The sequence below is a fragment of the Rhea pennata genome, chromosome 3 (genome assembly GCF_028389875.1).
Source record: "Rhea pennata isolate bPtePen1 chromosome 3, bPtePen1.pri, whole genome shotgun sequence".
Lineage (NCBI taxonomy): Eukaryota > Metazoa > Chordata > Aves > Rheiformes > Rheidae > Rhea > Rhea pennata.
Window position 1 is genome coordinate 40,344,939 of NC_084665.1, and position 22,393 is coordinate 40,367,331.

A 22,393-nucleotide genomic window follows, 5' to 3' on the forward strand; every position below is an offset into this window, starting at 1 on the left:
GACGAAATACTTTTCTCATAACAAGCTCACAGAAATTCTGATATACATGTTACTTTTGCTTTGTAACAGTTTTAAGCGGGCAAAACATATGCTCTATTATGTAGAAATAAAGAACAAGTTAACTCTTCCTTCTACCATATTAGTCCAGCCTGTACTTACCCCACTGCTCCTGAATGGAAGAAAGATTTGCAAGCAGCTGCTCATGATACAGCCGTTCAAGCTGAATGAATTTCATTGCCTTCTCATCTGAATGAAAGGTTAAAGAAAAATACACATATATATGGACATATTATAATTTACTTATATTTGACATCACATTTGAAAGGACAATCATTATGTAAGTGAAACAAAATAAACACAAAAAGTCTTATGGCTAGCATGTAGATTTCCGTGCAGACAAAAAAAGTAATAGCAGATATGAACACAACAAATAAGAAATAACCAAAGTTGAAAAAAGTTCCAAAAGTGCAGAACCTACTCTCTTTAGCAGTTACCTCTTCCCATATACCCTGAGCTTAACAACACTGTATTTTTCCAGAAAAGAGACCAACAAAATGTTACTATGCAAATAAGGGTTTTTTTAAATCATGAAAATGAAATCTCTGCAAAATGAAAAGTAAAACAATTATACAAATACAAGCATATCTATCAGGAAATACAATTATATGTCAATAATGGTAACCATTTGAAAATATGGCTCCTTCTTACTGAGCAGTTGAAGACAACATTAAAAACAATTTTCTCTCTCAAACTTTCAAAAGACACTTTCTCAACTGTTGTGTCCATAACTGTTTGACCGCTGAGTTCACCTTTTATCTTTTTGTCTTTTTTATGAGGATTATGCTTACTGCGCCTCTATATTAACAACTCCTTCTACTCCCATTGAGTTATCAATGTATTCATAAAAGTGCCCTGATAGCCTGGGAAAATTCTAGTTCCACCAAAATTAAGTTAATAATTGTTCTATTTAAAGCCATGTTTTGCCAGGCAATTCAAATTTAATTCTGTAGTACAGTGGGGTTAAAACTACAGTGAATGAGGTTCTTAGTAATGTAGAAAAAATATTTTCCATTATTCATATCAATTAACATATGGGAGTAATTGCTACAAAAACACAACTAGTATTTGCTGTTCTTGTTAGCCTCGTGCAACCCATATATAGCATAGCTTATAAACAGTGATATTAATGGAAAGAATATTTCTTTCTCCTTCAGGAAATCTGTTATTAGAAACAGAATTACAGATACAGCCTTAGAGGATCACAGTAACAATCTCCAAATTATTGTTAATATGAATTTCTACAGTAGATAAAATGCTTGTCACGGATAATTAATAGAATGCAAAATGATCAAATAAATTCTATTTTAACCTCAGGAAAATCGTAGCAAGCACAGAAGAGATAGCCTTCATAAATATTTATTATATAATAGTGTTGAATTCTACACATCAGGTGTATATTGCATTTTTTAAAAATAATTCCTTTGATTAGCTTTAAAGACATCGCCTTTCATTTAAAGCCACTTCTATGAAAGAGAAGCTGTCTTTCTATCATATTGTTTAATGTAATCTAAATCTACAGTATTTCCCCATGTAGAACCATAATCTACTACAAATTTTTTCCACTCTTCTAATTTCTATTATAGTCTTCGTATTTTTCCAATTGGTATTTTTTGAATTGGGATGACCAAAACAGAAATACAGAGTTTCTAAGACAGTGGCCAGTAGATATTTTATTTTATGTATTTCTTTTATAATAATGTCACAGTTATTTCTCTTTGTTTTTGTAATATAATTTGGCTGGATTTCATTTTTTGGAAGGATACCTTTCAGGGTTTCTTATGCTATGCTATTTAACTCCCTTGATTGCCTACTTGCTCGTTTTTGTTTGTTTTTATGAAGGTAACAAATGACATAATAAACACATAATCTGTAAATAAAAATTTTGAAATTTATGGTCATAGAATTGGTAAGGTTGGAAGGGACCTCTGGAGGTCATCTAGTCCCACCCCCCTTCTCAAGCAGGGTCACCTAGAGCACGTTAGACAGGGTTGCAGCAACAAGGACCCCCCTTGCTGAAGCCCAGGCTTGAGCCAGGGACCTTTAGAACTTTAGTCTAAAGCTCTTCTAGCTGAGCTATTTCAGCCCCCAGTGATGTACCTTAGTGAACCACATACACCTTAAGGACTACCACTCTTGCTTCTTCTTTTTATAGTCCAATCAGTTTCCTTTAAAAACAAACAGAGCAAAACCAGCTTCCACCTTTTCTAAAAATATAGTTCTACTTTAAGGTTTAATACGATCATTCTCTTCCAGAAATACTGAAATATATCAAAGTAATTATTAGCAGTTCAACTACTGTAACTTTCTGACCAAATTTGTTTGCATTATCTCGGAACAAATCAAAATAACTTCTTATCTGTGCCATTGAACTAGCTGTTCCCAGAAGCGATTACTCCTAGTTTCCTGTGACAGTTCCTCAAACCATCTTGAAGTGACATTTGCCTAACAAGCAACTGACAAAGAACATGTTGCTATTGTTTGATGATTATTGTTCTTCCTTAGCTCAGAATATTTGGGGTTTTTTTCTATTCTAGACACTAACAGTACATATTCAAACCCACAGTTATAATAATGGTGTTCTTACTGTAATAGTATCCTTTTTTATATAATAGAAAACACATCTTATCTAGATTGGATGTATTCCTGGTTACTAATTGTTAGAACAGAATTTTTCCTATGGAACGTGCTCTTTGAAAATATTTTCCTACTTCCTTGTTTGTGCACAACTACGGATGATTATATCAGCACAGCTTTTGAAAGTGCACTTATCATTTAACTCATATTCCAGCAGTCTGATTAAGACTAGCTAACATACTGTATGTTCACTCATGGATAAATTACAGCTGCAGACTTCTTCCTAACCTGATCCACATTCTGTGAGTCAATGGCAGAGTATTTTCTTTATGTTTTATCATGCCAGATTATTTTAATAAAGCATATCAATTTTTACAAGTAAAAGGATACATTCTTCCTTTTGAAAATAGGTTTCAGCTATCTGTAAAGGAAAAAAGAGAAAAATTAGGATTCTCTTAATTTTTATGATAGTGATAATATATAGTAAGAATTCATTTTAAATATCTGTTTTGCAGGTTCATATTTAGTTCGGATAAAAATCAAATGCTCAGACTAAATACACGTATCCTTATTTTAGGAAATATGTTCAAAAGGAAAATCAAGCAACATACAAATAGTAAGTCCATTCACACAAATGGATTTGCCCAAATCTTAGTTGTTTTTTATCTCATACAACATTTATTTAGCAATTTTTTGAGTGATATTAGTTTTAAAATAACCTAGAACAGAAGTATGTTTTTGACAAGAAGGTGGGTCAAACAGTTTGCATTCTATTACTGACCACTACTTCCTTATGTTTGACAGAAGTAAGATCACCGCTGAGCTCTCTCAAGCATTACAGTGCAATGTAATAACAGGGAGCAGTGAAGATCTCCTAATGGAGGAGAAAAGCAGAACATTTGGATCAAAGACCCTAAAAATGTTGCCTATGACCAGTTCAGAGTAACTTCCCTGTTTACATCACCTTATAATGTTTCAAATTTTAAGTATTTGAAATTCATCAGAAAAATATAAAAGAAGGACTATTTTTTTTTAAGGGACTCATTTAATTTGTTTGGGTGTAACTTTCTAGTTACACTCCAGTCATATGCCCAAGATAACAATCTTGAAGCCATAAAGGCAGAAGTTTGGTTAAAACTAGACGACAGATCTTCACATGGGTTACAGGACTAAGATGTCTCCCAGTAGATACTATGAGGCTTACAAAAAGTTGCAACATCTGCAATTAAGCTGTATTACAACTAGTCCAGCTGCAGAATCTAGACAATACTTATTTCAGCAGCCTTCTGCCACTTCCCTTCATGAAGCTGCACCTCTGTGCTAAAAAAATATTAAAGATCCCGTATCTCATGTGTCAGTACACTAAGCCAAACAACCAATATTCAAAGTTCTTCAACAACAGAGCAAGTCACAGAATTAACCCAGAGGCAGTTCTTCAGTTTTCACTGTAGCTGTTATGAAACGGAATACATCTGAGGTCCTTCCTCTTTAACTTACATTTCTGTAACAGAACAATTAAAATTGAATTTGTAAAGAGATAGCTCTGCCAAATAAAAATATTAGGAGAAAAAAAACCCTAAAAGTCCTGACAATTCTCCAAGATTTGTTCTCTTAGACAGATGTCAAATATAGATATGTCAAAAGAAAACACTATCAGAAAGTTTTCGCAAGAAATAAACAAACTTTGCCTGTTGCATTTAGAGGTCAAAATGTGAAGGAAAAAATATGGAAATTTAATATGGAAAGAAAAAGCATTCCAAAGAAGTTATTGAGGACTAGGAAAACACAACATAGGAAAGCCTATTTTAAAATAGTATTTCACAGGAATATATAAAAATATGTAAGTCAATCTATAGCAGTTCTAGTTCAATCAAATAGGTAAGCAAATGCTAAATGCTTCTGTAACAGCTACCGTATTAGCCAATAGCTGGGAATTGAACTGAGGATTTCTAAATCTAAGCTCTTAAAATGTCTAGCTGTAACATCTTAACAACTTTTCCCTGGTTTGGTAATTTTACAGCTTGTATCTAATAGATCACTGCAAAAAGGAACAGTTAATATATGCTCACTCCTGGCCAATACAGTAAAACATTTTTCATATCAAGATCTTGAGCATGCAAACAGAAAATAAAATTATTCTGGTATATCAGGCTATTAATGTATCAAAACTATATATTTTAATTGCAGGCTACTGAAACAAATATACTACCCTCTTCCTAGTGATGCTTTGCTTTCAACTGTCTCTTTCAAAGCCAAAATTGCAAGCATGGAAGTAGCAGAACTTCCAGAAGAAAAATCTAGATGCCAGTTAAGATAACCCTTTCTGCATCAATCAAGTAACTTTTCTTTTTCTCCCTTCAGAACCAGCATAAAGGATTCTCTCTTGAATTTGAAGGGCAAAGACATCATTGTACTACAGTCCATGTAACCAGCTCAGAGAACGTAAGTATCCAAATATAGTCAAAAAATGAGTGTGTTTCTAAGTAGAAACAGAACTTCCCTTTGAGTTGGTGGTAGGGAGTATTACAGAAAAGATACAGCTGATTTCTGGAAACAAAAAGATGTAACACTGTAGAGGAAAGCTAACATGATAACTGAAATGTCTTACTTCCCATTCCTCCCTTTTGGCAAATAATCTTTGAGATTTGCAACAGTAAGAACGTTTTTTGTGCTTGTCAGAAAGCTGGGCAAACTTTCCCAGAGCTGAGGAATACAGAAGGCTTTGTTTATAAATGGAATAAAACACAAAGAAAAAATATAAACCTCAGAAATCAAAAGATTTCTCACAGAACTTTGTCTCACAGAACTTTTTTACAATGTCATAGACCTTTACAAGCACTAACTGCTCAATCTTCAGCAACACTGAATATTGGCAATCTTGCGGTACATGGTGTAGCTAGGGCCATATCTGCACAAAATATCCAGTAACTCCAGGTAGCTGATATTCCTGAACGTTCACTTTGAGGCATTTCATAGCTGATACTCCAATGACTCCACATTCAGAGTCTCAAAATCTTTTGGCCATATCAATTTATGCATTCAAAATTTGAAGTCTTAACAATGAATGGGCACTTTTACAAAACCTCCTAAGTTGATTGCTCAAAAAAAGAGAGCAACTTTGTGGAGCACTCTAGATTACAAATTGGGTACTCCTGACTCTCAATCTTATTACTAATCACAACATCATTCTGAGTCCAGCACCTCTGAAAGGGAATTGGTAAATGACTTCTAAGAATTATTTTGCGTATTTTGTCTGCTACCTTGAGTAGCTTGCTAAGGATTTCTGGAGCTGCCAAATAAGCTCTGTATTTATGTTTATATATATATATATTTACAATCTGTAACAAATAAATGCTAAAGGAATCACATGGATCTCACACAATATTGGAAAAAAGTTACATCGTATTTTAATTAAAAGATAACTCTACGACAGTCTCTAATATTCTAAAGACTTTATATATTTAACGCAGACTTCTCACTAACTATGCCGAATGTTAATACTCCAGAACATCTGACACAGCTCTTAATTTTACATTGCGTTCTCTCACAAAGAAAAACATCAGAATATGACAGAATAATATTTGCCAGACTTAATACAGAAGTAGGTTACTGTCAGGCTGTATTAGCAACCTGAGATAAGACTGAAGATGACAGGTTAATCCACTTGGAAAGAAAAAAAAAAACTCTTATTAGAACTCATTTCACATGAAAATAGGAATGTTCTCTTTCAGATTCTGTATTTTTTCCCAGATTAAAAGGTGCACTATGATACTCGTAAGTTAACTTTCTTTCAAACATTCCATTAGAAATAGCTTAATAATTTTAGGGGAAAAAAAAGGTGATGATTTTTTAAAATCTTTGAATCTGGAAACCCACATTCTGTTCTCAGTTCTATCACAGTTTCTGTATGACCTTTAAAAAAGCTTTTCCTTTGTGGTTTGGCTTCCTCATCTGTACAGCAGCAGACAGATTTCACCTCTATACTGGTGATGATATTCCTTAACATTTGTAAAACATTTTGAGAGTTTTGCAGGAACTGCACTGTCTTCCCATGCGGACCTTTGCACTGATTCATGAGTGACCACCGAATTACATCTGGTTACATATGCAAATGCCTAATCTTAATGCTAAATGGAGACTTGGATAAAAATCAAATCTCATTGATGAGAGATCAATAATTTCTCTATTCAAATTGAATAAATTTCAAGTAAGTTAAGGAACAGTAAGAAATAACTTCACTCAAATATGGATTTTCAAAAAAACCAAAATCCACTACATCAAATGTAAAGTATCTATAATTTGTTACACTGAAGAGAAACCTCTCTCTCAAACACCACATCTTACTTATACCAAAGAGAATAAAGATGCAGGAGTGTCATCATAGCATAAAGCTTAAAATGAGAACAATCATCTGATTTTTCACAATAAAGACAATACAACTTTCTCAGATCAAATAATGTGTATTAGACACCACAGCCAAACAAGAAGTCTTCTGCTCCAATGTTAGTCTGACACCACTGAACTATCTATTAATAGCAAAAGAAGTCAATCCATATATCTATCTTGCGTCATAATCCCCAGAAAGAAAAACATACTTGCCAATTAATAAAAAGAGAATGTTTTTCAAATCCTACAGGATTTCCTTTTTCCTTGCAGATGGTGACTGTGCTACAAAAAGGTATATGCCAAGAAACCTCACATCTTAGCATTCATGCTAGTTCATGCTAGGAAGAAGTATGTAACAGTAAAAATAATTCCAGATTTAAAATGTGATTTAGCCATCAGTTGTCTTGTACTTACACCAATGTCTAAAACCATGTTTAAGCTACTTTGAAGAGAGTTTTCCTAAGTTTTCCTGCCACACCCTAGAATTTCCTCATTTGATTAGACTCATCAAAATCTAATAACTGTCAAAATGCTTGCATGGACAAGAAAAGTCTGTTTCAAAATATATTAGATGTCATAGAAAACCTGTAAGAGTTTCCTTTTATTTTTCAAGGTGATTTTTAGTTTTAACATGTATTAGAGAATTTTAGAGGAGATATGTGCCTTCAACATCCTTTACATATCAGAACTGCCTGTCTAGATATGGGTGTTCATAGGTGTAGAAATAATGCATCTTTTTCCTAATGAAAAAAAGATCTCAAATAAAAACAAAGTTTGTGCAACAAGCCAGACACGTAGCAAGTACCTGGTGGAGACACAGAGGCAGTATCTTTGAATCCATCTGTTCAACCTCTTCACGGAGCAAAGAGAAAAGGGATGGCAATGTTTGTTCTTTCTGATGAGAGTCTTCATTTGCTTCATCAGCACCTTCAGCATACGCAGAATCAGTATCTGTAACAAGAGTGTTTTCTTCCTTGATTTCTGTGGTTCCCACTGAAGGAACTCCTTTAATAAGAACAAGTAATTAGGTTAGGATTGAAAAATATATCAAGTTGCATTTCTAGGAAATTTTCATTATAAAAGCTTTAAATTAAAACTTATCTTAAATAACATCTTGTAAGTAGATAAAATATTGTTCTTGTCAAAGTGAGTTGTAACAGATTTTTCTCAGCGTCAGCTCACTTACCTAAAAAAACACACTAAGATCATCGGCTATTTTTGTACACTTCTAACCGGGATCTGATTTTGACTTAAAACAAAAAAAAAAAAAGAAAAAGAAAAAAAGGAACTGTTCTATAGAATTGTGAGAGACCAGGCTGACCTAAAATGAAGAGTTGGGGCTGATATTACAGTTTCAACAGCTAAAATCAATACTTAAAATTCAGGTCTGAGTGGGCAGAATTCTCCATAAAACCCTGTGATTTTTGATGCAACAGAGACAGAAAGTGGGGTTGTTCACAATGCAGTTTGGGGCATGTCATAAAAGGGCATAAAGAAGAAGAGAAAGAACAGTGGGCTCCAGAAAAGCAGGAACAGTTTGTGTGTTATTTTAGTGCTGGCCACATACTCTAGAAGAGTGTTTGGGAGTTTGCTGGAGTAAATTAGTGTGAGGATTTACCAATTAGCTGCCTGAGATATATGAGGAGAACATGAACAGAGTTCTTGGCTTGTCTCTTTGCCCACACCAAGGAGCTGGAGTCTGTACAAGGACAAGCACTGGTGAAGGAATGGTTCTGCTGGAAAGGACGATTCAGATGATAGCACAGTGTCTCTTCACAGTGAAAAGAGGATCTTAGAGAACAGAAGGAAGTAGATGATGATAGCAGGAGCTTCTATTTTGGGACACACAAATAGATTTCCAAGAGCATCATGTGGTAATTCTTCAGCTGAACGCAAATGGAGATATCCTTAAATATCTGCATAGCTTATTTGGGAGTCCAGAGGAAGAGCCAGTAGTGGTGGTCCGTGTTGGTACCAATGACACAAAAAGTGTAATTCCAGTTTAGCCTCCAGAACATCTTGCTAGGTGGAAAACTGAAATCTGCACAGTACATTCCCTACCAATTCACTGTTGCCAGCCTAACTATTTTATAGAAATGCAAAATTAGGACATGTAGGTGGAGGACTGGCAATGTATGTGAAGGGTAGTATACAGCATAACAGCACAAAAATATTACAGGAAAAAATTTATGGGTGTAAATGCTACACTGTTGTTAGAAATGCAGTATTCCTAGCATACTGCTGATTAGGTGACAGTCATCAGGAGATATTAAATGAGATTAAGGAAGATATAAATGTAGAGCAGGCAGTGGTAGTGGGAGAATTCAACTACCCACATATACACTGGAAGAGTATCTCATGAGGATGAAGGAAAATATTAAAACCAATGAATGATCGCTTCCTAGAACAGAGTCTTAGGACTCATCAAAATGATGCCATTCTGGATTTGGTCATGGATAGTACAGAACCTAGGACCTAGCAGGACCACAACACAAGTAACATTAACTGCCAAACTGCTGGCCAAGTGTGCAACTCCTTATTGCAAAGGGCTACCTGAGGGCTGATGGAACACTAGCGTGACTCATCTACAAAAAGTGGCTTGAGAAGAAATCTCAGAGACTGCAGACTTGGAAGTCTGCCTTCCATCTTTAGTAACTCACTGGAGTCTGTAACATGTAAAATCACAGAGCATATGAAATGACATTAATCTGTTGGGAAAGTCAGCACAGCTGCTGTGCAGGGAAAGCCTGCCTTGCTAACCTGCTAGGTGGTCAATAAACATGGATAAAGGGGACTCAGGGGGTACATGCAATTCCGAAAAACCCTTTGAAAACATTCCTCTTCAAAAGCTATTACAGAAACTAAGCTGCCACAGGACTGAAGGAGAGGTTCTTAAAAGACTGAAAGGTGGGTTTTAATGAGCACTTTTCAGGATGGAGAAGGGTCAGTGGTGAGATTCTCCAGGGATTGTTGAAGATTTTTATTCAGCATCTTCACTTCCTTCTCCAAGTCATTGCTAATCAGTGAGATCTGTAACTGTGCAAACATGAGTGGACAAAAAGGTAGCAAAATGAGTTTCAATATAGGTAAACGTAAAACATCTAAGAAAATCATCTAAACTATGCCTGTACAGTGCCAATTTTGAACCAGGAGATAAAACTCAGGAAAAATCTTGGACGCAGCTCTGTGAAATCATCAGTCTATGTGCAGCAGCAGTCAAAAAACTCAGCAAAATATGAGGCATCATGAGGAAAAGTATTGAAAACAAGACAGGTATTGAAGAAAAAATATTTTTGCTGCCTTGGAATGGGGATATTTTGAGTAATGTGTGCATTTCTAGCCTCTGTATCTCAAGACAAGCATAAAGTATTAAAGCAGCTTTGAAGAAGGCAACTAAAATGATTAAAAGGACAGAGTAAGTTAAAAGTTATGCTTCAGGAGGAGAAACTACTAAGTCTGGATTCTTCTGTTTGGAGAAGAGACAGCCGAGTAGGAATATGATTGAGGCTTGTAAGATTAACAAAGGCGGAATAAGCTGAATGGACTGTTCACCAAATTTGACATTACTCAATTAAACTAGTACAAAATCACTTAAAAGAGGAGAAGAATAAAGCAAAACAACTCCTACAGTTTTTGAAAGTTGCTGCCACAGTACAAGCAGACAATCTCAGTAGGTTCAAAAGGACAAACTGATGAACAAAACGGTCAGAAATGGCTACTAGAACAGCAGGCAGAGATGTACCCCCTAACATCCACAATACAGCAGTTCTGGATGCTGGGGAAGTATGAACGGGATGGGCTGCAAAAAGTGGTCAGGCCTGCACGCTTTCACTAAATACTATCTCTTATTACCAGTGTCAGAAACCAAGGACTCTGCTAGATGGTCTAGCAGTCTGGCCCACCAGGGCAGTTCTTATTTCGTGAAAACCATCTTCAATGAGAATCAGCAAAAAGGCCAGGAATTGACTACCCCAGAAAATGAAACTGAACTACGCTACAAGCTTTGTTATGATGACAGTGCTGCTCAGCAGTGTGAAGAGATGTAATCTCTCGCTTACATAGTTATACTATCAAAAAGATCTGCAAAAGCGCCTTTAAATGTGTTCCTTTAATTAGAATAGTTTCAGTACAAAGCATAGCTTTTATACAAAGTCGGGATCATGTTAGATGCAGTTTACCTGTACGTAATATTCTATATTAATGAAGAGTCAGTGTGTGCCTTGTCTTAAAATTAGTTTATCCCTCATATTCATGAACACAGATTACTTTTTCACAGAATCATTTTGAATTTTATACATTTACATAGGGCAGATTTTTTTAAAAAAAAAAGAACAGATTTTTTAAAAAAATTTTGGGATCTGTTAAAATATCTATATTATTTCAGAACACCACATGTCAGGGTAGTGCGTAACATCCATATTACCAGTGAGATACGATATGACATAAAACAATTGGTAAATTTTTTTTTTATTATTACTATTAAGCCAGTACTGATAGTGGATAAAATCTTTTTGTATAAAAGCACATCTTGTTTATAACATTAATAAAGCAGCACATCTTCTCATCTGAAGAGTTTCTGACATGAGCAAGTTCCATTTTGCAAGCAAACGGGAAACTTATCTCCAATTTGGAGCAACAAAAAAAAAAAAAAAAAAAAAAAAGGAAGTTTTCACATTTCCCAAAAAACAAATTCTGAACTTTGTCTACAGAAAAGAGCAATATCCTACTGGATTTAATTAAAAATCTCAATCCTGTACATAAAACTGATGCAAGTACAACGTAAGAAAGGAGTAAATACAGACAAATAATAATAATTTAAAAAAGAGTAACGCCAGTAATATATCCATGGCTGGTTTTAGTCCTGTCAAATATATTTCTGGAATTTCACGTTTGTTTAAATTATCTTAAAAATGATTTAGGCAACATCTAAAAAGCAACCTGCACAGGTGCTTGATGAACTTTGTAAACTCAAGTTACAGTGAATACGTCCTTTCCTGAACTAAGCCCATTTTCTGAAAATCCTGTTAACATTGAAAAGCAGGACATGGGGGGGCAGTGTTTCAAGCTAACCTATCGCTGCCTCATTCTGTAACCATCACCCTCTGTTTCCATGGCTTAGGCACTCGGCCTATTTCACATACCTCTGTGTTCTTTTTAACTGAAACTCTAGAGCAATGATTCAGAGTTAAGATTCAGGGCTCAAGAAAGGTATTCACTTGTCTGCTGAGAACTCCACCATTACTTTTTTTTATTATAAACTCTTTATACTGTCCAGAGAAGGAGTACTAATAATCTCTACAGGTGGCTATTTTTGCAGGTCTTATTGCCAGATAAAATATGAGTGTAACTTAGCATTGCTTTTCCTGTATTAATTTATGTCTCTGCTTTTCGAGTATTTACTTCTGCTTGCTGTGGGCCTGAAGCAAAAACAGATATAACTGGTTACGGGATATTGACTGGGAAGTATTTTTAGAGATGGAGTCAAGGCTGCGTTCAGAAGAACAGCTTTCTGTACAGCACATGATCATGAAACCAGAAAAGAGGGTCTAAATCTTTTAGCAAATCTTTTGTCTCAGAAAAATTGTCACTAATATTAAGCAGTTAATGATCATCTGTAACATCAAAATATGAATATTGTTTGAAATACGCTCAATAGTAAATACCACGAAAAACTTCATTTTAATATTATTGTGGTACTATTGTTAACGAATAGTTTATAAACTGCATTTTATTCCTACATATAGTTGCACTGGGAATCACCTTGCCCTCAATTTACTCCAGTCATTATGAAGCAATACATTACAGTCATTCAAGCTACTTCTGTCTTGTTTTATTTTAAACTGAAGATAGCAGCTGTGCCTTAGTAGTACTATAACCAGGAACTTTTCTTGAGGCAATAACACTTAGTAATGCTATTTCATCACAAAAGTGTTAGTGGCTCTTTATTTCATTCTTCCACTTGCCCATTCTTCTGTTCCTTAAAACAAACAAACAAAAAACCAGCACACAACACTGGATTCTTCAGGAATCCATCAATTTTACAGTGAACAGCAGATTATTTTTTAATAAAAGCAGGTGTTTCATGCATCTTTCTTATATTTTAAGAATCAAAGCTGAATTTTTTTCACTTTGCAGAATACTGACATTAAAAACCATCTTGTTCTATACTAGAATGGGACCAAATCCTTTATGAAAATAGATGTGAAAAAACGCAGAAGATAACTATCCGATGGTCAGGGCATTCACTCAGAATTTAGCAGAGACCTCAGGTCAAGTCTCTGCCTAGCCAGATTCACAGTAGAAGTTTCAACTAATGTTTTGATGCCCAGTTGGTATGTCAGTAATTCCTATGATACAGGGAGAATCAAACTTTATCGAAGTTTTCTTAAGAGTTACACCGAAGCAGCATCACACTTGCAAAAAGTTCCCATTTTGACTAATAGAATTTGTGAATAAAAACACGACAAAGACGTTTATTGGTGTTTCACTTTTTATTGTTTTGTCAGTGCTTCAGGAAATATAAATTAAGGAGCCCTTGCTACCTGCCTGAGAATGAGTTAGAAGTGCAAGTACGCAATATTTGGTATGAAATAAAAATATCAAAATAAAATTATGGATATTGTCCTCTGTTTTTTAATTGAATTTCAATTACATTGAAGAGCATTAGTCTAGCCCCCCACTAATAACAGAAGCTGCTGATACAGAAAATATGTATTTTTAAGGCAGAAGTGTCTTGGGGAAAAAAAAAGAGATACAGATAAGTAGAGGTGTATCTCTGCAGACCAAGCTCAAAATCTTGTTTGGCAAAGCACAGAACCTTCAGTAAAATGACTTTGCCTGTTTTTTTCATACAATTTTTCATGCAATTTGACTAGTTAATGTTCATTGCTGCAATACCTAAACACAGCCTAACCACTTCTCCTTCGTCACCATCCTCAAGCTGCAACAGAAAGAAGTTAAACAATTTACAAGAAAATATATGTTGCAGAATTTATCTTGGGGAAAAATGATCAAGTGCAAGCTACCATGTTGTACAGTATGTTGGTGAATTGCACAGTATGATTTCACAACATTAAGTAAGCAATTATGCCAAGGTTGATCATTTGGAAGAAGATAAATTTATTTTCAAAGAACAGGGATAATTTGAGTTCCACCTTTACAAATGTATACTGCAAGCAAATGACGCTCCGTGAATCATTACTGTTACTGAAGGTAGCATTACTGCACTGAAGGTAGTAGGGTTCACTAAAAGGAATCCAAGTATTAGTTCTGATATGCAGAGACTCAGGAACAGCCAAGATTCTTTACTAACAACATAATAGGGATTGTTCATAGGGATTCAGTTTTTAATCCCAGCAAAACTGTTTTAAACTTTGTAGAGTTTTGTCATGCGCTGAGACAGACACTGTCATTCTTCTCTATCATAGTTTCTAGGTCTCTAGATTTTTCATCAAATTTTGTGTATTTTAGCTTTCTAATTTTTGCCTTAAAACTGCCATCTATTGTGCACAGCTGGTTTTGTGGTATTTCTGCATCAGCTGATTGCATTTATCAACAGGAATACAAACTAAGGAAAAGAGAATATGGGCAAAGACTTTCAGTTTTCAGGCAAATTTTTCCCTTCCTTCTTCTCATTTTAGTTCAGATACCTCTGTTCATATATCTGTATTATATTTTAGCCATTTTTTTTCTGTTATTCCCCTCATCACAGATGACTACTTTTCAATTATTTATTCCAATCATTCTTTGTTTTAATAAAATATTTTCTTCCATTTTTAAATATTAAATCTATTGCTGAAAGCTATACTTCTGATTTTCTGAACAGGTATGATTCAATGGCTCTAAGAAACTTTGAAAGACACCAAAGAGATAAGACATACTCATTTCAGTTAAAATATCTGCAGCACTACAACACATGTGCCTTATAGTCTAGGGCATAAAGCTAATACAGCTAACACACTCTGTTGAAGTAAACATATCCTATTAATTTACAAAGGAAAGAAACATCTCAAACAAGAATATGTTATAAACATTTACATTTTCCTTATCCAATTTAAAAGATCTAAAGGAGAAGTCGTATCAAAAATTTGCAAAGTGTATTTGTTGAACAGCACATTACTGAAAATGTAAATCCTAGAACTATATTTTAAACTTTGAAAACCCTAAGTAAATTCTCACAGCAGCAGGCCAAGATTAAGATATTTGGTACTGAAACTAAGATTTCAAATCTTAACATTATATCGGGACACCAAAATTATCTTGTATATGAGCACTCAAACGATCAAAAACGTATTGCCTGAAATTCCGGCCTATGTGAATCAGAATTCAGTGTAACTTCCATGCTGAAACTGTGTACCTCTCTCTATTCTAGCTTCCTCACATGTTGCATTTGCTAGACATCAGTTTAAACACTGAAAAACACAGAAAAATCTAAAACTTAATCTGATTTAGTACAATTCTGAAAACAGTATTTTAGTGAAATTTAAAAACAGTTAACATGGTAACTAAAATATGTATTTCTTATTAGTTCACAGCTTAGAAGCACAGCTTTATTATTTAAAACAAACTATACAAAATTTTTAGAAAGTACCTTTAGATTTTTTACTGGAGCCTCTTCTGCTTCTTGGGCTTCTTCTTCCACCTGCCTGTTTTTCCGCAACAGGCTTTTTCTCCAGCTGGGGGTCCACATGGACATTTACAGATCTCCTTTCAGTCTCACTTTCCTTACAGCTTGGGGCACAGTCTCCACTGTCCATATTTTCATTATTATTGATGCTGTCCTGCTCACCATCATCCTCTCTTCCCATAGCAATGTTACTACTAGTTAGAACTTCATTCCCGTCACAGTCAAGCTGATTCTCATTTTCATCAGATGAAGAAGCCAAATGAGATGCCAAACCTTCCACCCTGCAGTCAGCAGGAAGACTGTCCTTTGAGTCTATTTGTAAATCATTTGGTGGAAATTCTCTGTCATCCATTAGAGCATTACTTGTTGAATCATTTAATCTCTCTCCAAAGATTTTTAGATCTAAAATGTAAAACCAGAAAAAAAGCACTTATATATTATAGTGGATAAGTAACCTTGTGCTTAATTCTTGCCGATCAAGAAACACATTAGCCAAGTGATATAGCTTAAAAGTATGGAGATATTCTTTAAATCCATTGCTCCACTGTAAATTTTAAAGCAAAGCAAATGACATACAAAATACATATCTATAAATTGGTATTTTTATCTAATTACAATCAATTCCAGTTTAATTAAGGCATTTTAGAAAACCTGTTTTAATCCAGTTGATTTTCATTTTTCATGACCAATAATACACCCTTTACCTTCCCAACAGTACTCAAAATGATATGACTGAGAAAACAAGATAAACAAGACCCACCACCCCATATAAATCAATGAGTAAAACAAAAATAATAATAATTCTTGTTGCATAAGAACATAGCTTTCTTGGGGGGAAAAAAACAGCAAAGAATAAAAGTAGAGAAACTTCCATTTCTGTCACTCATGATATCACTTCAACTATGTAAATAGGTTAATCCTGTTACAAGCATTAGACGTCAGTAGAACCTGCTTATTGACTTAAATTATCACTTTAATTTCAAGAAAACACTCAACATGACTTCAGTATACATAACAGCAGATGGTTTGTTAATAAAAAAAGATTTAATCCACCATCTACTCACAACAGGGGTTACTTTCCCTTTTTGTGAACATGCAACTGTAATCAACACTGTACTTAGATGCATATTTACAGGAAAAAAAAAGAGGAGTAACTTAGCAGCATGTGGTTCTTACCGAGAACCGAGGGCTGCTAACACTTGTATCAGTTGTGTCTACCTTTAGCTTTTAGAAGCATGGCAATACTGCTTGTTTACCTTAGCAACTATGCTGATGACATACTGCTCCACGTATCTCATATTAGATGTATCTGATGTGTTTTAAATAGTAAAGCCCAAAACTGCCAAGCTCCTTTGTGCTATAGAAGAACTTAGACAAGCATCCTTAAGCAGCTTCTTACCCTCTTCCTTCAAAGGGGAAGGCGTTTTAGAAAACCTGTCTTAACCAGGTTTTCTTCAGCCTTGTATTGTGGTATATAATGCTGAAATAGATGGAAGACATGCATACTAAAACGCACGATGCTGTTTCATTTTACTTATTAGCATTCAGACTGCAGAAAAACAACAAAAAAAGCCGTAGAGGATAAGTAAGTTCTCTTTCATACACAGGACTGTTTTTACATTAAAGATTACCAGAAAGATTTTCACAAAATCATTTTCCTATGTAACTCCTACAGTTGCTACAAGGTCTAGAAGAAAACAAATGTGACTCCCATCTTCAAGAAGGGCAAGAAGAAAGATAGGGAAACTACAGGCCAGCCAGCCTCACTTTGATCCCTGGAAGGTGATGTAGCAAGTAAATCTGGAAACCATTTCCAAACATATGAAGGACAAGATGATTGGGAGTAGTCAGCATGGATTTAAGAAGAAAAAAAAAAAGGAAAAAAAGGCTTAACCAACCTGATAGCCTTCTAGGATGAGATTATTAGCTTCATGGAAGAGCGGAGAGCAGTGGATATTGTTCATCTCAACTTCAGTAATGCTTTCAACACTCTCAAACATCCTCGTAGACAAGCTGATGAAGTATGGTCTAGACAAGTGGGCAGTAAGGTGGACTGAAAATGGCTGAACTGCCAGGCTCAGAAGGCTGTGATCAGCAGCATGAAGTCCAGCTGCAGGCTAGTCACTAGTGGTGTCCCCCAGGAGCTGACACTGCAGCCAATACTGTATAACATCTTCATTAATGACATGGATGATGGGACCACATGTATCCTCAGCAAGTTTGCAGACAATACAAAACTAGGGGAGTGGCTGATACACCAGAGGGTTGTGCTGCCATTCAGAGAGCCTCACAGGCTGGAGAAGCAGGCCACTGGGAATCACATGAAGTTCAACAATGGTAAATGCAAGTCTTGCACCTGGGGAGAAATAACCCTAGGCACCAGTACAAGCTGGGGCTCACTGGCTGGAGAGCAGCTTTGCAGAGAAGGACCTGGAGATCCTGGTGGACATCAAGTTGAACATGAGCCAGCAACTACTCCTGTGACAAAGAAGGCCAGTGGTACCCTGGGCTGCATGAGAAAACATGACCAGATAGCTGAGGAAGGTGATCCTTCCCCTTCATGCCGCACTGGTGAGGCCACTCCTAGAGTACTGGGCCCAGTTCTGGGCTCCACAGCATAGAAAATATATAAAGGGACTGGAGCATCAGTCATATGAAGAAAGGGTGATAAAGCTGGGACTGTTTAGCCTGGAGAAGAGAAGGGGAGGGTGTCAGGTGGGAATCTTATCAATATGTATAAATATTTAACAAGAGAGAGCTAAGAAGATGGAGTCAGACTCTTCTCAGTAGTATCCAATGCGGCAAAAAGAGGCAATAGGCACAAATTGAAACACAAGAAATTCTGTTTCAACATAAGAAAAGACTCCTTTACTGTGAGGGTGGTTGAACACTGGAACAAGCTGCCCATAGAAGTTGTGGAGTCTCCATTCTTGGAGATGTTCCAAACTTGAATGGACATGCTCCTGAGTGTCTTGCTCTAGCTGACCCTGCTTTGAGCAGGAGGGTTGGTCCAGATGATCTCCAGAGGTGCTTATCAACCCTAATCATCCTATGATTCCATGACTGTGAATCATTACATAGACACAAGCTATACCATAAAGAGAAAACTCCTGCTGTATCTGACTTTTGTACATGGCTTAAAATATTCTTTATGAAAACACTTCATATTAAGAATAAAATTCACTAGTTCTAGAAACAAACAAACAAACAAGGTATAAATAATACATTCCTTTTCCAAGCAAGGACACATTCAGACCAATTCAAATGTGTATGCAGAGTATATCCAGGGGAAACGTAGGAAGATGCCACTGCAAATTTTTCTTCAATATCTTTTTCAGTTTGTGAGGTTAGGAGGGAACAAAAGGGAAGGGCACAGGACTGCAGAGGTAAAAAGGACAGCACTAAAACTACCCTGTGCTCACATTCTGGCTACCACAATTCCTGCTGACCACTTAAAACAGCTCTTACCAGGCACAGCCCATAGACCCTTTGCAGCATTAAACCTCAATTGTCCATTCCTTTCTCCTCACTATTTCCAAGTATTCTGTCCATCTGTGACTGCCATTTACACCTTTCCCAAAATAACCTTTGCTAGTACTCCTGAAGAGCTTATTTCTAAAACGCTTTATTCTCATCGCAACATATATATGTAACACACACATACACACACACACACATATATATATGCATTTTTTTTGTACTAAGAGCTGTCAGGAAGCATAATAATATCATTTTTAGTAGCCTGTGCCTCCTCAGCAAATGTTTATTTCTCCTCCACTTAAGTACTCTTGGGTCACTCACTTCATCAAATACTGTCCTACTGGTTTTACAGGAGTGGCAAGACCTGGGCAGCTACACCTACCCATAGATAGGAGTTCAATCTGCACATGCCCTGTAAAGATTAGGAATTGGAAAGGCTCAGGCCAGGGAACATTGCAGTGACTGTGTACCAGGAGATTTTCAGGAGTAATGTTCTTGGAGAACAAGAAGTACAGAGGGTGAGGAGCCATCAGGAGCTACATAAAGCAAGTGGAAAGCTGGCATCAGATAGGACAACTCTATTTCCATTTCCAAATAGAAGAAATCGAGTGTCTGAAAATTTGTTCACCTCTTCCAGCTATACTAGGTTAACAAAAAACACTGCCTAGCCTATAAAAGCTATCCACCTTTTTCCCAAATGCCAGTCTAGAAGATCAACAAATTTCACACGTGAATGGGAAATATGCAAACTGTATTTTTTAGCAACCAAACCCATTTCTTTGAGCATCAAAAAGATAAAGAAGGAATCTCAATTGGAGGTATTTAAGAGAATGCGTCTGCTTATTAGAAGAAAGCTCCTTATTAAGGTCTTTTCTCTTAGTGAAAGTTAAATATGAAATGAAAGGCTAAAAGGAGGACATAACATAATCAGATCACCAAGTTATGTTTATAGATGATAATCATCCTAAAGTTAAATCTGAAAAGATTCGCTTCTTACTCTTCTCAGCTTATGAAATAGTAACTACTGCCCCTTCTCCAACTCCTATAGATCAGAGGGTACACCAAATAAAATAGGCTAAAGCTATTTGCCCAAAGTCAATGAAGTCTTAGTTTTAATAGCAATAATTAAAAAAAATCAGGAAGTCCTAAAATAACTCTCATTTCTATCAAGAGACAACAGTCTGTCCTTTCAATAGCAATCACAAGGAAAACAGAGACCTGAATGCATTTGAATACAGTGTTTCCTATTAGATTGTGCAAAATGAAGAGAAGATGCTTTTGACAAGTGACATTTTCTATAGAGGAAGTTAACATTTTGATAGAAAATATTAAGTCATTTCCTTTTAACATCTGTCTGAAGTGACAGAAGCTCTCCAGCTGAGACACTGGAGAGCATATGCAGCTAACATAGATCAACATTTCTTGGTTTATGGTTTTGAACTCTATACTTCTCGGAGTAAAAGTATCCTTTAAAACTACTCCTTTCTACAACTGTTATGACAGCTTACAGAATGAGAATCCAAAAAGAGTTGGTTAAAAAAAATTAGAATAGCCTTGTCCTTGATCTTGTAAAGGCAAACTTTTTTCCCCTTGTTTCAGTCTTGCTATCTGCCTTTGACTTTACCAAGGCACAAGGCAGGTACAGAAGTGCAGCTAAATTCTGTGAGCACGAACTTCAGCTCTGTCTACAAACAGAAGTAGGAACACTTATTTATAAACAAAAATGGAATTAAACCACTGGTGCTTTGAACTACATTTAACAGACCATTAACATGCTGTTAAAATGTAGTGATTATAGCACAAGTCCAAGATAAAAGGGAAAACACTCTGCCAAATGGCAAAGAGATAAAGTCTGTAGAGAAGAAATAAGCTGTATATTTGTTTGCTTGCAGTCTACTAGCACATGCATTAAAGAAGTATCTCAGTACTGTTTTAAGTAACTTAATTTCAGTTTTAAAAAGTCCATGCTCTGCAGTGTTCTGTTGTTTCATATAACTTCAGAGACTTAGTTGCTCTTTTGCGTGTGTGTGTATAGTACTACACTGCTTTTCTTTTGTCAATCCTTACTACAGAAGTATTACCTTAAAAACAATTGCTTGGACCTCTTAAAAGAGGTAAGAATTGGAAATTTTCCTGACCTGGCACAGCAGAAGTTAGAAGAAAGCATAAAAAAGAAAGACATCTTACTGACACTCAACTGCTCTATCCTGGAAACCAGATAGGTTTTGTGAATGTTTATTGAATATATAGCATCGTATTTTATTTGCTGATCTCAAAAATATTTCACAGTATAGATCAGGATCCTCACATTGTATCTGCTAGCAAAAGGCAAAATGTTTGAACATTCAAGAAGCTCATGACAAATCATTTTTGTATTCCACTTGACTGCCTTCATATAGTTCCTATGCCATAGATAATATTTTCCCTCCCTCATTCTCATGGCACTTAAGTCTATATAATTAACGTAGAATAATTAAGTCTTTTAATTCTTCTTTGAAAAGTTAGTTTTTCCATCAGATCACCTATATTCCTCTACTCAAACTGAATGGGCACTTCAGATTGGTTCTCAGAGTTGATTCTATCCAACCTTTTCATTAACTTTTGTGATGAACCAAAATTATAAAATCTGCAGTTAAAAGCAGTCCCAAGTACTTTTGAAGACTGAATTCATAATTAATTGTAGAAATGTAAGTGGTTCAAAAGGCAAAAAATGAAATTCTCTAAGACAAATAGAATGTACTGTGTCCAATTTTCTTCTAAAAAATGCATCTACACCAAATTGGAGTATATCTGGTCAGTCTCCTGTTCCACTGGAAAGCATCCCAAAGACAGGAAACAGAAAACTGCAGAAGTCAGTGATTTTTTTTTCAGAGACAGAGCACAAGAAAAAAGGCACAAGAAAATTCATAATGCCCTATCAGAAGCTAACAAGGTACAGCCAGGTATCTAGTTTTTGCATAACGCATACAAAAAAGGTTGTATACAAATAAGAATCTAGATCACAGTGAGGTAAGAATTTTAGAAAGAGAGTTTGTTTCATATTGATACAAAATATTTTACAAATCAAATACAAACTGATATGAAAAATATAGCACCCATGCAAAATGAAAATGTGCACTGCAAGTTATTACTGCAAATTAATTTCTACATACATGAAAGAATGTTGATCTTCTTTAACGAATGATTATTTTTACTTACAATTTAAGATGTATAGCAATGGGCAGGGAGCTCTAGACAACCTAGTAGAGTAGCTACATGGCATAATCC

At 35.6% G+C, this 22,393-nt stretch overlaps 1 protein-coding gene across 6 annotated transcripts in view; it reads right to left on the reverse strand.

The window, feature by feature from the left end:
- CNST (consortin, connexin sorting protein) overlaps positions 1-22,393 on the reverse strand; it is a 61,099-nt gene that overhangs the window by 28,181 nt on the left and 10,525 nt on the right. For 4 of the 6 annotated variants that reach the window (XR_009957902.1, XM_062572111.1, XM_062572110.1 and 1 more), the window contains exons 3-6: positions 15,611-16,048; positions 7,826-8,025; positions 3,025-3,055; positions 160-246 (exon numbers count right to left, since the gene is read on the reverse strand). Coding sequence is in view for 5 of the 6 variants with exons in the window: in XM_062572111.1 (XP_062428095.1) it covers positions 160-246; positions 3,025-3,055; positions 7,826-8,025; positions 15,611-15,998 (706 nt within the window). In the remaining variant the exon portion in view is untranslated. Of the gene's footprint in view, positions 1-159; positions 247-3,024; positions 3,056-7,825; positions 8,026-15,610; positions 16,049-17,544; positions 17,837-22,393 lie in introns of those variants that run through there. The other 2 variants (XM_062572114.1, XM_062572115.1) reach the window with 2 other exon arrangements.